Raw genomic sequence first — 18,071 nt, forward strand, 5'->3', positions numbered from 1 at the left:
TCTTTTAAATATTTATTTTTATTTTAATTTTGTGTGTGTGTGTGTGTGGTCTGTGTCTGTGTGTCTATCTGGGGGTATGTGCACATGAATGGCCTCAGAGACCAGAAGAAATTGGAGGATTCCCCACAGCTGGATATTTGAAATGGGTGTTGAGATATCATTTGATATGGGTGTTGAGAGCAAAACCTAGGTCCCATGCAAGAGCAGGGCATGCTCTTAACCACTGAGCCACATTCTAGCCCTGTCTGTCATCCTAAATCACATGGCTCGATAGCCTTCCCTCGCCCACAGTTCCCAATTGCCACTGCCTCGTGTGGTCTGGGTCTTTGCTGCCTTGGGTAAACTCCGTTTAAGTGAGAGTTCAGATTTGAATGACTGGTGTCAGGTACGCTGGACAAATAGCAGAATTCTTTAGAAGGGGAGGGTCCGGCTTTTGTTTCCTCAAGCAGACAGAGAAGTGGAGAGGACGGGATATCCCTTGGGGGCCACGCTGCACCCTTCTTGTACAGTTCCTTTTGAATGAGTTGCCAGTTGGCCTCTTGGGGAGAGGAAGTAGCCAAGCATCTGTCTTTGAGGCTGTCTTTGAGGCAGCTCCTTGGGAACTGGAACGTGGGAAGTGTCCTGAAGTAGCTCTGACCTCACTACGGTGCTGTCACTCACAGTCCCAAGGATAAGCAGGTGGAGGGCTGGGTTCTCCATCTTGAGCCTCAGAAGTCATTTGCCCTTGGTCTTCAGTCAAGGAGAGAGACTTCGGAGCCTCCACTTCTTGGAGACTTGGCTCTGGGTCTGACTTGGCTCCAGGCTCAAGTCCCAAGGGTCCATGTTCTCTGACACCTTCCAGAGGAAGAGCACTGGGTGCCTTCCTCACTTCTGGGTGGACGCTCTTGCTCTCTGGAAGAAAGGTCTCCAAAGGTCTGTGTACCGAGAGGCAGAGTGATTTCTCAGGGGCGGCAGGGACATCTGTCTGGGTTGTTGGTAAAGCCAGGGGGCCTGATTCATCAGATGGGGGTCTGCTTTCCTCCCATGGACAGATGTCTGCCATGGTGCCCTTGATTTTATTTCCTTCTGGGTCTGTCACTTCCCATTGACATAATTCTGCTAGCCTCTGCCCTGGGCTACTTGCTCCATGGGGGCTGACCTTGGGGTGGTCTGTGTCCGCGGGGTCTGCCTCCGGAAATAGCCCTGCTGTTGCTGTGCCTTCTGAGGGGTAGACTGCCTCTGCCGCTTCTAAAAAGTGTCCTTCAGCTCCTCCAGCCCCCTGTGACTCTCCATCCTGCCCCTGGTCCAGTGCCCCCTCCCCCACCGTCCCTGAACTTGCTTCCCAAGGGCAGATCTCCGCTTTCTTGGCAGAGGGAACTTCTTCTACTTCCCAAGGACACACTTTTGCCTCCCTGACCCCCACACAGTCCACTTTCTCAGAACTGCCCTTGCCTCCATCAGAAGCACCTGTGGCTGGTTGCACCCCAAAGTCCTGACTCTCCCCGAGACACATAGCTTCCTGCTCCCCAAAGCTCCTGGTCTGTGGCATTTTCTGGACTGCCACACCTTTGGGCTCTGGTTTTTCAGGGGCTCTTTCTTTTTCTTCTTGAGATTCCTCCTTTCCATCCTGTTCTGATATCTGTGTCTCCGTAATTCTCCCCGTCACCTTCCAGGGACAGACTTCAGCCTTGGTGTCACTGTCAGGGTCAGACTGATCTGGGACCGGAGCATCCCATGGGCACACCTCCGCAGCCCTTCCGCCAGTACTGACGGGTGTCTGGGCGCTGGCTCTGGGTTGGTCAGAGTACTGACCGGGAGGGTGCAGGGAGGGGCTGGCCGGCATCACGCCCTCCCAGGGACAGACAGACTGGAGCTCCTTGCTTGTTCCTTCCCCGTCAGCAGGGAACTGGGATTTCGAAGCTGTAGCTTTTTCTTGGGGTGTGTGTTCTGGGAGGGAACCCGACCTCAGGTTTTGTCGCAGGCTTCCCTTCTCTGTTACCCTGTCACTCGCTTCTGAGGACTGGCCCTCTGCCACCCGACTACTGATGCTGCTGGGCAAATCTGAGACCGTGGGGGCCTGGGCAGATGGTTCCCTCAAATCCTCGTCCTTCCGAGGGCTGATGGCTTCCTGTTCCTGGCGGAGTTTTGCATCCCCTTTTGATGTCCCCTCTTGGAAGGGAAGCCCCACCTTTTCCAGCTTCCTTGGGCCTCGCTCTGCTGGCTCACTCCCCGACTCTTGCTCCACTTCGCTCACTTCCCAGGGACACACCTCTGTTGGCCTGGAGCCCGTGTGGTCCAGTTCCTGGAGCCCATCTTTTGGTTTCTCAGAGCTCAGAGCATCTGGCTGCCGAGAAGAGTCCCCTGGACCCACGCTGTCCCGGGGACAGACCACCTCCTTCTCCAGGCCTGGCCTCTCTGGCTTCTTTGGAGGAGTAGCAGCTCTCTGCCTGGGCCCAGAGTCTGCGGCAGTCTGAGCTGTATCATTCCGAGAGACCCCACAGGCTTCAGCTCCCGCAGTCCTTTCCTCTCCAGCCCCAGCAGCACCCACCTCCCAGGGGCAGCTCTTGGCCTTCTCAGCTGTCAGGCTCTCCTCCACATCCCACGGGCAGATCTCAGCAGCTTTGGCTCCCACACTGCCTTGCCTCTGGAGAGTGGCTTGGGGTTTCCCTGAGTCTTTTTGCGGGGTGCTGCTAGGGTCCATGCTCTCCCAGGGGCAGATTGCTTCCTGCTCTTGGATCTGCCCCCCAGCCTTTTCCCACGTTTGGATTCTTGCTTTTCCGGGTATTTTCTCCTGGTCTTTTTGAGATTCTCTTCCTTTGAGTGTGTGTTCTGATGCCCTGTCCTGGGTTCTTCCATCGACTTCCCAGGGACAGATTTCTGCCGTCAAGGGTGCTTGGGTTCTTCCATCGACTTCCCAGGGACAGATTTCTGCCGTTGAGGGTGCTTGGGTTCTTTCATCTACTTCCCAGGGACAGATTTCTGCCGTCGAGGGTGCTTGGGTTCTTCCATCGACTTCCCAGGGACAGATTTCTGCGGTCGAGGGTGCTGCCTGCTTTTCTTCTGGCTTGAGCGCTTCCCTAGGACACACTTGCAGCGCCTGGCTGTCCCCACTGCTCAGGAACTGCACAGCACCCTTAGATGAGGAGTTGTCTGGATGTGGGCCGGACTGCTCCGGGGCTGGGTCCTCCCAGGGGCACACTGACTCCTGCCCCTGATAGACTGGAGGCGCTGTCCTCGCAGTTTGCTCCCCCATCTCTCCCAAGTACCCCTTCCTGGATGCAGTCTCCTTTCCCGGGAGAGACCCCCCCTCTGTTCCCTGATTCAGTGTTTCTGCTCCCAGCTCCCAGGGACAGACCTCAGCTTTCCTGTCTGTAGGTGCATCTCCTACCTCCCATGGGCAGACCTCTGCAATACCGCTGCCTAGACTCCCTGAGCTTCCCGGGGCTTGAAGTGAGACTGCTGAGGGACCCCGAAAATCTGTACTTTCCCAAGGACAAAGAGACACCAGGTCTCTGCCCAGATTCTGTTCACTCCAGAAGGTTCCCTTTTTGGGGGATTTCTGCCTTTCTTCGGGGGGTTCCTTCACTCTCTGGGCCAGTGTCTCCTCCCCCACGTCACTCAGCTCCCAGGGGCACAGCTCAGCCTTGGCAACTTCAGGCGGGAGAACCTCTGGGTGCCTTCCTCCCCCCACCCCCTCCGTACTGCCTGCTACTGCAGACCTGCCCTGGGTTCTGTCAGAGTCCTGATGGGCCGACTGAGGAGACAGACCTCCAGGGTCGGCACTTTCCCAAGGACACACTGCCTCCTGGCTCCGGACAAGCCTCTCTGGCTTTTTCCCAGTAATGGCACCCACACCCCCAGGTTCTGATTCCTCTGGGGCTTTCTCCCTCCCTTCCCAGGAACTACTTAGAACTTGTCTTGATGGAGTCTTCTCAAGGCCTCCTTCAGTCCCCTCCCAGGGACAGATTTGGGCCTTGCTGCTACTCTCTGGCTGGCATATCCCTGATTGAGTTACTTCCCAGGGGCATACTTCTGCCACCCTGTGGTCAGCACTGCCGAGGGGCGGGAGGGCGGTATTTGCCACCTCTTGGTCTCCCACAGAGGATTCCCTCGCCTGTTCAGCATTTTTATCCCCAAAAACTTGCCTCAGTGTAGCAAGCCCCATTTTACTGGTCCTCTCGCCTCTCCTCTCCCCGGGGCCCTGCGATGCCCTCTTGTCCCTATTTTCTTGTTCTCTGCTGCCCTCTTGGTGACAGACCTGGAGCATTCTGCTGGTGTGAGCATTCTGTTGGTTCTGGAGGGACTCCTCATCCTCACAGAGGGTGAGGGCCGCCTGCTTGCTCACTGCTTTGGGCCGGCCTAGCCTGGGAGATCGGGGTGGAGCGCCCGTGCTCGCTCCCGCAGGCTCTCCCTTCCCAGTCTCGGAGGCGTCCTCCCCAGCTTCCTTCTCTTTATAGGTGCTCCTGGAACGGGTCAGAGCCTTGATGGCCAGGCCCAGGCTGCGCACGGAGCCCTGCTGCAGTGGTGTCTTGAGGCTGTGGGATTTTGAGAGGACCTTGGGCTTGTCCTCACCCGCATCATCAGCTTCCGCCTGGACATGTCCGTCCTCTGCGGTCCTCTCACTCTCCCCAGTCCCCCTTCTCTCCACTGCCACCGAGAGGGCCCTCCAGATCTTGGTACGCGCTGAGGCAGGGGGGTGGCTGCTTTGCTCTGGCCCCGTGGGGCCTTCCTGGACCACATTTTCTTTCTTGCCCGGCAGTTCTGCGTTCTCCCAGGGGCAGATGAAAGTGAGTAGGGTGGGGCTCTGGGGGGGCATTGGGACGGGTGCCAGGACAGAGGTGGGGGTTGGGGCCAGAGCTGGCAACGGAACAGGAGCCAGTGTGGGGGTCGGGGTGGGAGACAGCATTCTTGGCTCTCCCAGGTAGGCCCCAGACAGAGCGAAGATGGGTGTGGAGACCTGGTGCCGGATGGGTGCGTGAGGCAGCCTCCTGCCAGCCTCCTCGTGAGGCCTCCCGGGTGTGTGAGAGCCGTCCACGCTGCTGCTCTTGGCCGGGGAAGGTGGGGCTGAGAGGGGAGCCCTCAGGGGCCGCTCCGACCTCCTGGCCGACGGCCTCCGCACTGGGCTCACCGGCCTCCGCACTGGGCTCACCGTGGCGGCCTCAGCCTTCTTTCGCTCCTCTCTCTCTTTGGCCTGCCGATAGGTTTCCTCCAGGTAGGCCTGACTGGCCACAAGCAGAGCCTTTTCCCTGGAGCCAGCCACCACACTGAGGGACTTCTGCAGGGAGATGGGCCTGGCGCGGGGGAGCCTTTCTCCCACCGTCAGGTTGTGAGCACTGGCCGACCTGAAGCCCAGCGCTGGGGGCCCCTCTCCGTGGCCCTCCGAGGCTGGCGAGGCCCTCCTGGACAGGGTTCTCCTCAGTGTGTTATGCTCCCTGTGGTGCTCATAGGTGCTGCGGGTCTTGCGCAGGGCTGGTGGCTTCTCGGCTTCTTGAAGGCTGGAGCTGAGAAGCCTGCGTCTGGAAGAGCCTGGCAGGCTGCCGCGGCCTGGAGAGCCCGAGTCCCGGGAGTGCTGCCTAGCCAGGGCCTCGGGGAACTCAGCCAGGTACCTCATGAAAGAGCGCCCCAGGCCCTGGCGCGAGCTGCCCCGCTTCTTGGGCAGGTGGGGGTTGTTAGCCGCCATCTCCTTGGTCTTGCGGACCTCTAGCTGGGCGTAGAGCTTCTTCAGCTCATCCTGCAAGGAAGGGGCGGGGCAGCAGAGCCACCTCTGAGATGGCTGAGCCTGACCCCCCCCCCCAGTGCTGCTCCCCCCCAGTGCTGCTCCCCCCCCAGTGCTGCTCCCCCCCAGTGCTGCTCCCCCCCAGTGCTGCTCTCCCCCCAGTGCTGCTCCCCCACTGGTGCTGCTCTCCCCCCCCAGTGCTGCTCCCCCCCAGTGCTGCTCTCCCCCCCAGTGCTGCTCCCCCCCCAGTGCTGCTCCCCCCAGGGCTGCTCCCCCCCACCGGGCCTGCTCCCCCCCACCGGGCCTGCTCCCCCCCACCGGGCCTGCTCCCCCCCCACCAGGGCTACTCCCCATACCAGGGCTGCTCCCCCCACCAGGGCTGCTCCCCTCCTTGGCCCTCGGTGAAACTATTTTCTTTGGGGCACCACTTCTCCACCAAGATGCTTCCTTTCTTGTTTCTAAACCTCAGAATTCACCACTCTGTTCCCGAGAGACAAGAGCCAAGCTGGTCTGACTTGGATCCATTCGGTCCTAAGGGTTCAGGGTGCCCTCACTTCTCTGGAGCCCTGAGATCTCCTGGGAAATGCCCAGCTTAGAGGGCAGGGCTGGCTTTGAGACTGCTGACCCACATGTGTCTCAAAGCTATTTTATTGACCTCTCTGTACCTCCCTCTGCATCTTCTTTGGTTTTAGGGTTTTGCTGTTGTGATTGTTGTTGTTTGGGAAGAAATTCAGAGCAGGGAAGTTTTCACTGACACTGACATGTAACATTCCCCATCCACTAGTCCCATCAGTCTCCTAGAATGTTCTAAGGACGTGAACACAGGTTACATAGAAGATGCAGAGGTGCCAGGTGTGGTGGCGCACGCCTTTAATCCCAGCACTCGGGAGGCCGAGGCAGGCAGCTCCCTGAGTTTGAGGCCAGCCTGGTTTACAAATGAGTTCCAGGACAGCCAGGACTATACAAAGAAACCCCATCTCAAAAAAACAAAACAAAAAACCCAAACAACAATAAAATTGAAGAAGATGCAGAGGCACAGACTTTCTAGTCCCACAGCTGACTCTGAGGGTCGTTAGCCATTCCACTGTGCTGGGGACCTAAGGCTTTTCTAGCCTGCCCCCACCCTATGAAGAGAACACAGGAGATTAAGAGTATACTCTTGGCTGGACCTGGGCCTTCAGGGCCTTGGCATCTGGGTTTGGGGAGTTCTTTTCAATTGGATGGTATGTGATGGGGGGGTGGTGGTAGAAAAGGGAGGTGCAATCTTGGAGGAGGGAGCACTTGGGGTGATTCAGTGGTGTGTAGCCCTGTGGCAGCACAACTGTGTTCCCCTGCTCAGTCCTTACAAGTTGATATCAAAGAGATTGGGGTAGAGGAGGGGGACCTACCCGGATATCCCCTGCGTCCAGGCTGCGCTCACTCCAGGCTGAGGCGATGCTGCTGTTGAGGTAGGAGCCTGAGCGTTGCAGTTCCAGCTCGTCCTCATACACTTCATCCAAGATCTCCTCTCGGGGAGGCGCCCCTGGCTTCCAGAACTAGCCAAGAAGGGGGGTGGGGGGGATGGGACAACAATGGCATCCTGCCCACTTCCGCCTTCACCTACGCTGCCTTTCCTTCAGGAGTCTTCACCCTCCTGATCCAGAATCCACGGCTTCAGAGAATTTTATTCCCTGTCATTCTTCAGCACTGACCGGCACGGTATCCTTAGGCATGGCCTTCAGCTCCCCAACCCGCCTCTATTGACTGTTCCCCACATCTTCAGAGTCCACTAGCTGGATTAAAAGGATACCAGACATGGTGGCCTTTAATCCCAGCATTCGGGAGGCAGAGGCAGAGGCAGAGGCAGGCAGTCTCTGTGAGTTCAAGGCCAGCCTGGTCTATATAGCTAGTTCTAGGACAGCCAGGGCATATAGCGAGACTCTGTCTCAAAAAACAAACAAACAAGGCCTGCCTGGGCTACAGAGTGAGTTCCAGGAAAGGTGCAAAGCTACACAGAGAAACCCTGACTCGAAAAACCAAAAAAACAAAAACAGCTGGGTGGTGGTGGCACATGCTTTTAATCCCAGCACTCAGGAGGCAAAGGCAGGAAGATCTCTGTGAGTTCCAGGACAGCGAGGGCTACACAGAGAGACCCTGTCTCAAAAAACAAAACCAAAAACCCAAAAACAAAACACAAAACAAAACAAAGCCAACCAAACAAACAAATTCTTCCTCCATCCCTAGCTCTATGTTGCTTTCTTGGGAACTGGAGCAGGGAATAGCTTCCTCTCTAACCAAGCCCTTGCCTGGGATGCTCATCATTTTTTATGTGGAGAGGGTGCTGAGGTGGCAGGCCCACAGTGTTCTTTACCAAGGGGCTGAGGGCCTGCCTTACGAAGTTGCGGAAAGACTTACCTTCGGGATGAAGATCAGAGCTAGGGTGGCTGTGACTGTACTGTGGGTGTGGAGGAAGAAGAGGAGAAGTGTCCAGTCTGGGTTCAGGGAAGGAACCAGCACAAACCTGAGGACCAGATGGGACAGGGTGATCATCAGTGCCGTGGGAGCAGCCTGCCTGCCTCACCTCACCAACTCTCCACCCCAGCCCCAGCCTGACACTCTGCCTCTCTAGATCATAGGTGTAATCGCAAGGTTCTCATTAACCCCCTCTTCTGAGAAGTCCTCCTAAGTGACTGCACCCCACGGCTTCTGCCTGCCCAGGTTACAGAACAGAACTGTGCCCAGGGGTCTATTAGGATCACCCTGTAGTCTGTGTCTCCCTCAACCACAGGGCCAGGTCCCCATAAACACACAGCAGGCCTGATGCTCTGAAGGCCAAGGAGTAAGGAAGGGGTCAGGGCTCAAGGGGAAAACACGCAGGGCTGAAGACAGGCAATTAGGAACGAGACGCACTTCTTATGAATTGGGTCTCTCTCTCTCTCCTCTCTTCCTTTTTGTTTTTTGTTTGTTTGTGTTTGTTTTTTCGAGACAAGGTTTCTCTGTGTAGCTTTTGGAGCCTGTTCTGGAAATCGATCTGTAGACCAGGCTGGCCTCAAACTTACAGAGATCCACCTGCCTCTTTCTCCTGAGTGCTGGGATAAAAGGCGTACCTGGAGGGTATCTCTCCTGAACTGAGAGATGAAATACAGGAAGGATATATGTGGAGCCCTCCTGTACCCTACCGGACATAGCAGCATTGCAAGGATCACTGTTAGATAGACCCCCTCACCTGGAGGTGGGGAGATTGGCGGGGTGGGAGGAGTCTCGGGAGGAGAGGCGAGTCCTCACCTGGCTGTGTGGAAGACCGTAGAGAGGAGCAGCTCATTGTGCAGGGCGATGCTCATGTAGCGTGGTTCATGGAAGGCCGAGGGGACAGCCCGGGTGGCATAGCAGAGGAAGCTGCCCCAACACAGCAGCAGCATTTCCGCTGGGAGAGGGGGGGCGGGAGAGAGACAGAGAGAGAGAGAGAGAGAGAGAGAGAGAGAGAGAGAGAGAGAGAGAGAGAGAGAGATCTTACCACTTCGGCAGCCTGCCGACCCTCTCCAAAACCAAGTGCCAGGCAGCCCAGACCCAGGGTAACCAGCTCCAGAATATCCCGGAGGTAAGAGCCAGGGCCGGAAGGAGGCTGGGCTCAGCCGCAGCAGCTCACCCACAACCATGATGTAGTCCCAGTGGTCATGGTGACAGAGGTAGAAGTGGCGGCCGGTGGGAGTGTGGCCTCGGGTCACCAGAGGCGTGTGCTCGATGCCTGGCTCCAGGACGCCCGCCGTCCACACAACCAGGAAGCCCAATACCAACAGTAGGAGCTGCCCCAGACGCCGCAGCAACTGCCCACTGCTTGGATGTGGACCCCGCTGGGCCGTTCGAGACAGAAACAGCTGGAGCACCCTGAGGGGGGGAAGGTACACGTGGGAAGTCCGGAGGACCAAGGGTGGAGCCAGAGCCCTGGATTCTGTCCAGTGCTTCCCAGCCCTCCGCCTGTTTGCCTCCCCCGACCTTCCCAAAATTTACACAGAGGAGGACAGCTGAGTGACTGAGGCTGGAGGTGCAGGGGAAGGTCCGGCTCTGAAAACCTCACTGTGTGAATGAGCTGGGTAGCCTGGGGTGAGCCGCACAGTGGCGAGGTCTGCAGGGCCCTACCTATAGAGCTTCAGTATGATGGTCCCATAGACGACGGCAAAGCCCAGCAGCCGGACCCAGCGGAGAGCGATGCAGCGGAACACACTGGGCTTGAAGTAGAGGATGAACACCTGATGGCGGAGGGACAGAAACAGCCGCTCTCTGCTGTGCCTCCGGCCACTCTCCATCCACGTCCCGCCACACCCATGACTAATCTTCCCGGCAGCCCCACGGTGGAGGCCTCACACTCCCCTTTTGCAGAGTTGCAGCTTACGTATCGGGAAGGGTAGATAGCTTGCCTTAAACTGCACCGGCAAGTCAGAAAATTCTTCCGAATCTGGGTCTCTGCCTCCAGAGCTTACGAGGCCCAGCATGCCATTTGTGGGAATAGGTAGGAGGAATTTAACTTTTTGTTTTGTTTTTGTTTTCCAAGATAGGATGTCTCCGTGTAGCCCTGGCTGTCCTGGAACTTGCTCTGTAGACCAGGCTGGTCTTGATCTCACAGAGATCCACCTGCCTCTGCCTCCTGAGTGCTGGGATAAAAGGCGTGCGCCACCGCCATGCTGGTAGCGGGGAATTTAAAATCGCCCAATCTTCCTAAGCAGGCAGAAAAGGATTCTGGAGGATGATGACAGTTTGGGAGGAGGGTACTAAGAAGTAAGGCCAGCACTCGTCACAGACTCACAGGAAAGTAGAGCAGTAAGGATCCAAAAAGGATGGTTTCCAGCAGGAAGATTCCAGATGCCCGGATCCTCTGTGAGCCCAGGAGAGAAAGGTGTGAGCAAGATGCTGAGCGCACGGAGCCTGGCCTGGGCCTGTCTGGAGGCTCACTCTAGCCCTGGGCTTCCGGGAACAGCAATGGCTCCACCCCCTGCTCCTCACAGCCACTCCTCCAGGCCCACCCCGGGGTCCAGCTATGCTTGCACCAAGGACAATGCTGAGCTCACGCCAAAGGTTGCTAGAGCTAGAAAGGGTCTCCGGCATTCCTCCGGGCAGACTAAGCTTTCCCTTCTTCGCCCAGTAAAAACCAATTAACCTTCAAGCCTTGCCCAGTATCACTTTTCCTGGAAACTCGCTCCAAGGCCATCTCCTCCAGAGTAACTGGGTCCCTCCTCTGAGCCCCCGCGGCACCTGACAGCCACCCCCATCCTTGCCCCTGTCGCCTCGCTTCCTCCATGCCAGGGGTTCCAGACCGCTTCGCTCCTCTTGCAGAGTGCCTATGGAGTATTTTGCTCTGAGCAGGCATTCGACTAGTACTTGCTGAATCAAATACAAAGTTGCAGAGGAGGAAACAGGTCTGAGGTCTAGCGGTCACTGACTAATGTCACACATTCGGGCGTAGAGGCAAGGTTGGCACCCCTTCTCCCAAGACTTAGCTCTCTGGTTGAGGCGGTTGGGGGTGCGCAGAAGAAAGGTGGGACCGCCTTGCCTTGCTCCCTCGGCAACGGTAGGCAACCAGCATACTCAGGAAGACCGCCAGCATGCAGCAGGTCTGGCAGCCCAGCACTGCCGTCCTCAGTGCCAGGGCCTCCTCCACCAGGCATGGTGTGGCATCCAGACAGCTGGTGCAGCCCTCAGGACATGGCTGGCACCGCAGCAGCTTCCCTAAGCTGCCTTGTGGGGACCCGAACTGGCCGGCAGTCTGACTTGCACGCTCCTCTAACCCTAAAAGGACAAGGCGTGTGTAAGGAGAGCTTGGCTAGGGATTTCTGAGGTTCTAGCCTTGGGTCCCCGGGGACTACATGCCCTCCTGTAGCTTATGGCCCCAGGAATAAGAGCAAAGGGCCATGCCCCATTCAGGACAGGGTAACAGGAAGACACCAGGCTAAGGCTCATTCAGAAGCTAACTTGCCTCATACCTGTGTGTTTGAGTTTATTCTCAGAAGGTAGATACATACAAACAGCCCCGCTGATCCTAACACACCACCACCACCACCCCGCCCCCTCCTCTTTTCTCTTGAGACAGGGTCTCAGATTGTAGCCCAAACTGGCCATGAGTTCATGGCAATCCTCCTACCTCGGCCTTCCAAGTGCTGGGACCATAGTTATGTGCCACCGTGCCTAGCCTCTCCTCTTGGCTTTCTGCTGTTGGCACCCACTTCCTCCCAGGGCTGACTGAAACCTACCTTTCATCCATAGATGTTTCATCCCAACTTACCTTGGCTTGCAAAACCTCTGCATAGGCCTCTCCACACTTACGTACCCCCAGAACTGCCAGCACCATAGAATCCAGGTCGGCAGCGACAGAGATAACGGCCAAGGACAAAACCCTGACTCTCCAGAGGGACACACTGTGGGGATGACAAATGGCATTTGTTTGTATGATGTTTTTTCTGTGAAAGCTTTTCCTGCTGGTAAGCGCCCCCTCCACCCATGGCTTTTGGGTTTACATTAGGAGAATTCACCAGAAGCCTCCTCCGGTTCTGGTTCTTGCCCAGCCCCCACCCCCACCCCATCCCCTGCTGTTAGGTCTTTTCGAGGAGTATCCAAGAAAAGAATACAGGATTCATAACTAGGATACATAACTCTTTTGTTCAGACTGGCTGTAACAGGAGTCTCACGTTCCATTTCCTGGTGCCTAGCTGTTGCTAGGGCTAGGTACTGGGGTAGGCGAAGATACGGAGAGCTCAGAGCCCAATCATTCCTCTTATGTGCCTACACCCTGCTTCAAAGGGCTCCCGTGAACTTGGCATATAAATGTTGTGCTGGCTAGTTGTGTGTCTGACACAGCTAGAGTTATGGGGAGCAATATGAGCCTCAGTTGAGAAGAAGCCTTCCCCGGGCGGTGGTGGCGCATGCCTGTAATCCCAGCACTCAGGAGGCAGAGGCAGGTGGATCTCTGTGAGTTCGAGGCCAGCCTGGTCTACAGAGCTAGTCTGGGACAGGCTCCAAAGCTACAAAGAAACTCTGTCTCGAAACCCCCCCCCCCCAAAAAAAGAGAAGCCTTCATAAGATCCAGCTGTAGGACATTTTCTTAATTAGTGATTAACGTGGGAGGACCCAGCCCTCTGTTGTTGGGGCCATCCCTGGGCTGGTGGTCCTGGGTTCTATAAGAAAGCAGGCTGAGCAAGCCATGATGAGCAAGCCAGTAAGCAGCATCCCTCCACAGCCTCTGCATCAGCTCCTGCCTCCAGGGAGTTCCTGCCCTCACTGTTTTCGACAATAAACTGTTATATGGAACCCTTTCCTCCCCAACTTGCTTTTGGTCATGGTGTTCCATCACAGCAACAGTAACTCTAATTAAGACAGGTTAAAAAGACCCCCATGAAAAAAAAAAAAGACCCCCATGGCCGGGCAGTGGTGACTTGGGAGGCAGAGGCAGGTGAATCTCTGAGTTTGAAGCCAGCCTGGTCTACAGAGAGAGTTCCAGGACAGGCAGAACTGACAGAAAAACCCTGTCTCCAAAAACCAAGCAAAATAACAACCAAAAGACCCCCGTGGAGAGGCAACTTCCTTTATCAGGGCCTATCTGGCTTAACATAGGACTACTTTCCTCAGTGTAATGCCAGGCTGGTGGGATGCCAAGCTTGGCTCTCTGTTCTGCCTCCTCCTATTGACTGTGCTCCGCAGGGGACACAATGGCCTCAGGGGACACAAATGGCCTCAGAGGACACAAATGGAGATGGGCAGGGGAGTTAAGCACAGGGCTGAGGTCAGTGGCTAAAAACAGATCCGCTGTGACCAAAGGGCTTTGGTTCTGCACGTGGCTTGCTGTCTCCTTCGCTAGTCCCAGACCTTTTCAAACTCTGGCCAGCCTCCTCCTACACCCAGCCAGCAATGCCCTTTACTTTGGTGAATACCGAAGGAGCGTCCTCTGTGCACCAAGAGGAGCTCAGAGCTGTGTTACTGTGGAGCGTGCAGCCTAGGAGCAGGAAAGCAGGTGAGGCTCAGAAGTTGCCTTAAAGAAGAACCCCAGAGTGCTGAATACCAGACGGAGGGCAAACAAAGAGGCACATTCAGGTTTCACAGGCGTGAGGAGTATCTTCTTGGCGAGAGATGGAAGGTATGAGGTAGGCTGTACATTGGCCTCCCCTTACAAAAGCCTGCCATCTCTCCTCTGCCAATCACTTGGGACCCCCTTGAAGCCCTGAGAAACCAGAGTGGCTTTGTCAGCTGCTCCTGGGAGCTGGGTGGGAGGCAGTAGTGGGAATGGGGAATGAAGGGAGAACCCAGTGGACCCATCCTTCTTGCCTGAGTGCTGTTGAGATCACACAGGTGGGTGTTCGAGTACCAGCCTGGGCCGCTTGCACACTGATTGATGTCCACGCTTTGGAGGTCGATGTCCATCTGCACCTGCCCCCTAGGGCAGCAAACTGGCAGTTAGGGGCACGGTGGGGATGCTGAGGCAATCACCACATTATTGGTCTTGGCGCGCTTTAGCACAGGGGCAGGACTGCACGCATACGAGGCAGATCTCCAGTGCCATGAGCCCCGTTTCTGTGGCAACCGTCCCCTCCCACTAGGCTGTACTCCCAGTCATCTCCCCCAGTCATCCTCTTATCATTTTTTGGTTTTCATCAATGGGCAGAAAGAAAAGGCCTGTCAAGGCATGCAGGAGCCCAGGGCTCTGATGATTACTGTGAAGGCATCACCCTTGCCCATTGCATCTGCACACACCCTACGCCACTCAGCCGCTGCTTACCGCCCCTTTCCTCTGCCCAAACCAGGTCTGAACTAATCACAGCAGAGGAGCGCTGGAATGGAGGAGCCCTGTTGTGACTGAATTGGGAGGGCTCTGGCAGGGAGCCAGGATGCCTTCTTACAGGAGCCCTGCTGGAACAATGCATGGGGGCAGAGAGCTGAGAAAGCAAGGCTGACTGCTGCATGCCTGGCTGTGCTGTGGTCCTTTGCGCCTGCATCCCGGGAGAACTGCGGAGTGCAGAGTCAGTTCCTTGAGGACTATCACAAAGCACTGTGGCAGGATAAACAGGATATGGGGTCCGCCCCACTAAGAGCCTGGTCGTTGGTAATGATTCTGGGGGCTCAGCCAACTCCTAGACCTAAAAGGCGTTGGTTCCAAGGCCCTGTCCAGGAATTTTTCTTCCCTTGGGAAGCTTCCTGGAGTGTCCGTGTGGTTCCTCTGAGAAGCCAGGAACATGGGTTATTGCTGTCATTAACTTCTCTCTCTTTCTTTCTCTTTTTTTTTTTTCATTTTTCTAGACAGGGTTTCTCTGCGTAACAGCTCTGGCTGTTCTGGAACTCGCTCTGTAGACCAGGCTGGTCTTGAACTCACAGAGCTCCGCCTGCCTTTGCCTCCTGAGTGCTGGGATTAAAGGCGTGTGCCGCCACTGCCAGGCTATCAAGTTCTCTCTTACCTCTTCTGTCTATACCCCAGACCTGAGAGCCATGAGACCCAAGACCTGTCCCTGTCTATACTCACCCTTTGCACACACACATACCCACATATAGATGCATGTGTATGCACATGCTCATAGACTTTCACACATTGTCCTCAACATATAAACAACATCAAGAGACACCCAGGCACATGCCTGTAATCCCAACACCTGGAAAGTGGAGGCAGGAGGATCAGGATTCCAGGTTAGCTTTGGCTACATGAGAAACTATCTTAGAAAACAAAATAAAGCTGGGCAGTGGTGGTGCATGCCTTTATTCCCAGCACTCAGGAAGTAGAGGCAGATGGATTTCTGTGAGTTCAAGGCCAGCCTGGTCTACAGAGTTCCAGGACAGCCAAGTCTACACAGAAAAACCTTGTCTCGAAAAACCAATAAATAAATAAATAAATAAATAAATAAGGAAGAAAGAAATAAAATAAAATAAAATAAAATGAAGACATACATACATACATACACACACAAAACAAACCAATAGACATTCAGATAAATATGTATAAATTGACTGGTTCATGCACAGCATGCGCACTCACACCTGAGGATATTAATAGATAGTTGTAGATATACACAACTGAATGCACACATACATCTGTGCTCCCTCCCCAGACATACACATGTTTCTGCCAAATGGTCTGTGCATCCTCACAAACCCATCCAGTCCTTCCCAATCCCACTTACCTGACTTCCGGGGTGAGGTCTGGCTTGAGTCCATAGAATGTGGCTGAGACTGTGACGAGCCAGCCAGGACGGAGCCGGCCCTCGTGGCATTCCAGGAAGGGAGGAGACAGCTTCACCTGATGGATGTCGCCTACATATCCATCTCCCCGTGGCCACTTAGGGCTGTCAAGACTCCTTAGGTCATTGGTCAGTACTCGCTTCTGCAAGCCAAGGCTGACCAGGTCCTCTTCTGGATTTTCTTCCTGTACCCTGTTCCCAGACAGGTCCTGAAGGATGGTCTCATCCCCCATCCGGGTGGCCTGCAGGGCCAGCTGAAGGTGGCTGACCCCTGGTGGAGGGTTAAAGGTCAGTAGAGCCCTGTAGGCTTTTGGGTCCCCCTCTGCCACACTTCGGACCAGTGCCTGATACCACTCGACATCCTCCTCCACGCTCGACTCCCGGATGTCGTTGGCTTGTAGGAGCATGTTGAGGAAATTGGCAGCCTGGGCCAGGGTGCCCGCTGCTCTCTGTAGGACTGGGGGGATGCCCACTCTGCCTTCTGCCCCACGGACTTCGTAACTCTCACTGCAATTAGCCCCTGACAGGTGATGAACGTCTCCAGAGTAGAGAAAGGCCAGGGCTGCGTTGGCCCCCTGCGGGGGATTCCATGTGGGCCCGGGTCCTGGCTTGGCTTGGGAGGATAGTGGAGGCAGAGAGCGGAAGGGCCTTTGGCTCCCTAGAGCCCAATCACAGAGGAAGCAGAAACTCAGCAGCCCCCAAACAAGAGAAGGCGTGACTACTGCCCTGGTGCCCATTCTTGGGCAGCTCTCATATCCCTGCAATCCAGGCTGCCTAGAGGTTTGGGTGGCTCAGGAGAATGCAGGCAGAGAGAGAGAGGCTGGTGTCTGGTCTGTCTCCACACCTCTCCCCCTCCCTCCCTCCCTCCCTCCCTCCCTCCCTCCCTCTCTCCCCCCTCCCCTCCCTCCTGCTAATACCATCTAGCCTGTTTGGGTTTTTCCTCCCCCTCTCTAATGGTACCAGTTAGCTTCTGGATATAGGTACGATGGCCCTGTCCCTCCTCACTCAGTGTGCCACCCCATCTCAAAAACCTCTTAATCCTGCAAACTACTCTTCTCTCCACCTCTGATCCAGTTTGCAGACACCCCCACTCCAGACACGTATACCCCACATCTGCTCCAGAGATAAAAGAGGGGAAGGGAGGGGACCAGTTGTCCTCTCTCTGCCTCCCTCCTTCCTCTGCTCTTCGCTCCATTAGTGGAGATGGGCAAATCTGGCCTGGGGCGCCATAGCAACCACAGATGAATCCGTGGCCCTCTCTCCACCCTCTGCCCCACTTGGCCTCCTGGTAGCAACTGCAATGGGCATACTAAAGGGCTAGCTGGGTCCTAGCAGTGTGCTCCTGATGCCTGCACGCCTCCATCTTTCTATATCCCAGCTTCTCCTTCCCTTCTTCGTGAACACTAGATGCCCTCTTTCTCCTCCCCTCCTTTTGTCTGTTTTGTTTATTTGGTTTTTGAGACAGGGTCTCATTATGTACCCTTGGCTTGCCTGGAATTCTCTATGTAGACCAGGCTTCCAGGCTTTTCTTTTTTTTTTTTTTTTTTTTGGTTTTTCGAGACAGGGTTTCTCTGTGTAGTTTTGCGCCTTTCCTGGAGCTCACTTGGTAGACCAGGCTGGCCTCGAACTCACAGCGATTCGCCTGGCTCTGCCTCCCGAGTGCTGGGATTAAAGGCGTGCGCCACCACCGCCCGGCGTAGACCAGGCTTTTCTTGAACTCACAGAAATCCGCCTGTCTCTGCCTCATGACTACTAGAATTAAACGCAGCTCTTCTTTTTTCTTTTCTTTCTTTCTTTCTTTCGTTCTTTTTTTTTTTTTTTTTTTTAGTTTTTTGAGACAAGGTTTCTTTGTGTAGTTTTGGTGCCTGTCCTGGATCTCACTCTGTAGACCAGGCTGGTCTCAAACTCACAGAGATCTTCCTGCCTCTGCCTCTGCCTCTGCCTCCTGAGCGCTGGGATTAAAAGTGTGTTCCACCACTGCCCAGTGCTCTTCCCATTCTGTAAATTTGCATTTGTATGTATGGTGTCCAAGAAGGCCAGGAGAGTGTCCCCTGGAATTGGAGTTATGAATGGTTGTGAGCTGACATGTAGGTGCTGGGAATTGAACCCAGGTCCTCTGGAAGAACAGCCAGTGCTCTTAACTGCTGAGCCATCTCTCCAGCCTCAGGTTGTCAGGATTTGACCACAAGCAT

At 55.5% G+C, this 18,071-nt stretch overlaps 1 protein-coding gene across 1 annotated transcript; it reads right to left on the reverse strand.

Annotated features, from left to right (window-relative positions):
* Positions 1 to 57: 57 nt before the first annotated feature.
* On the reverse strand, positions 58 to 16,616 carry Gpr179 (G protein-coupled receptor 179). Its single transcript, XM_006972047.4, has 11 exons — positions 15,823 to 16,616; positions 13,982 to 14,090; positions 11,994 to 12,081; positions 11,220 to 11,455; positions 10,476 to 10,544; positions 9,812 to 9,921; positions 9,321 to 9,559; positions 8,960 to 9,098; positions 8,090 to 8,195; positions 7,084 to 7,230; positions 58 to 5,710 (listed from the first exon to the last, which is right to left on the reverse strand). The coding sequence occupies exons 1-11, from the start codon at positions 16,614 to 16,616 to the stop codon at positions 653 to 655; spliced, it is 7,095 nt and encodes a 2,364-aa protein (XP_006972109.2). The 3' UTR covers positions 58 to 652.
* Between the last annotated feature and the right edge of the window lie 1,455 nt (positions 16,617 to 18,071).

This window comes from Peromyscus maniculatus, chromosome 8 (assembly GCF_049852395.1).
Source record: "Peromyscus maniculatus bairdii isolate BWxNUB_F1_BW_parent chromosome 8, HU_Pman_BW_mat_3.1, whole genome shotgun sequence".
Classification (NCBI taxonomy): Eukaryota; Metazoa; Chordata; class Mammalia; order Rodentia; family Cricetidae; genus Peromyscus; species Peromyscus maniculatus.

Coding starts and splice junctions, on each gene's coding strand:
- Gpr179 (XM_006972047.4), bottom strand. CDS start 16,616: ATGGGCACCAGGGCAGTAGTCACGCCTTCTCTTGTTTGGGGGCTGCTG. Junction 14,091..15,822: donor GACCTCACCCCGGAAGTCAG/GTAAGTGGGATT, acceptor TTGCTGCCCTAG/GGGGCAGGTGCAGATGGACA. Junction 11,456..11,993: donor TGGTGCTGGCAGTTCTGGGG/GTACGTAAGTGT, acceptor TTGTCCTTTTAG/GGTTAGAGGAGCGTGCAAGT.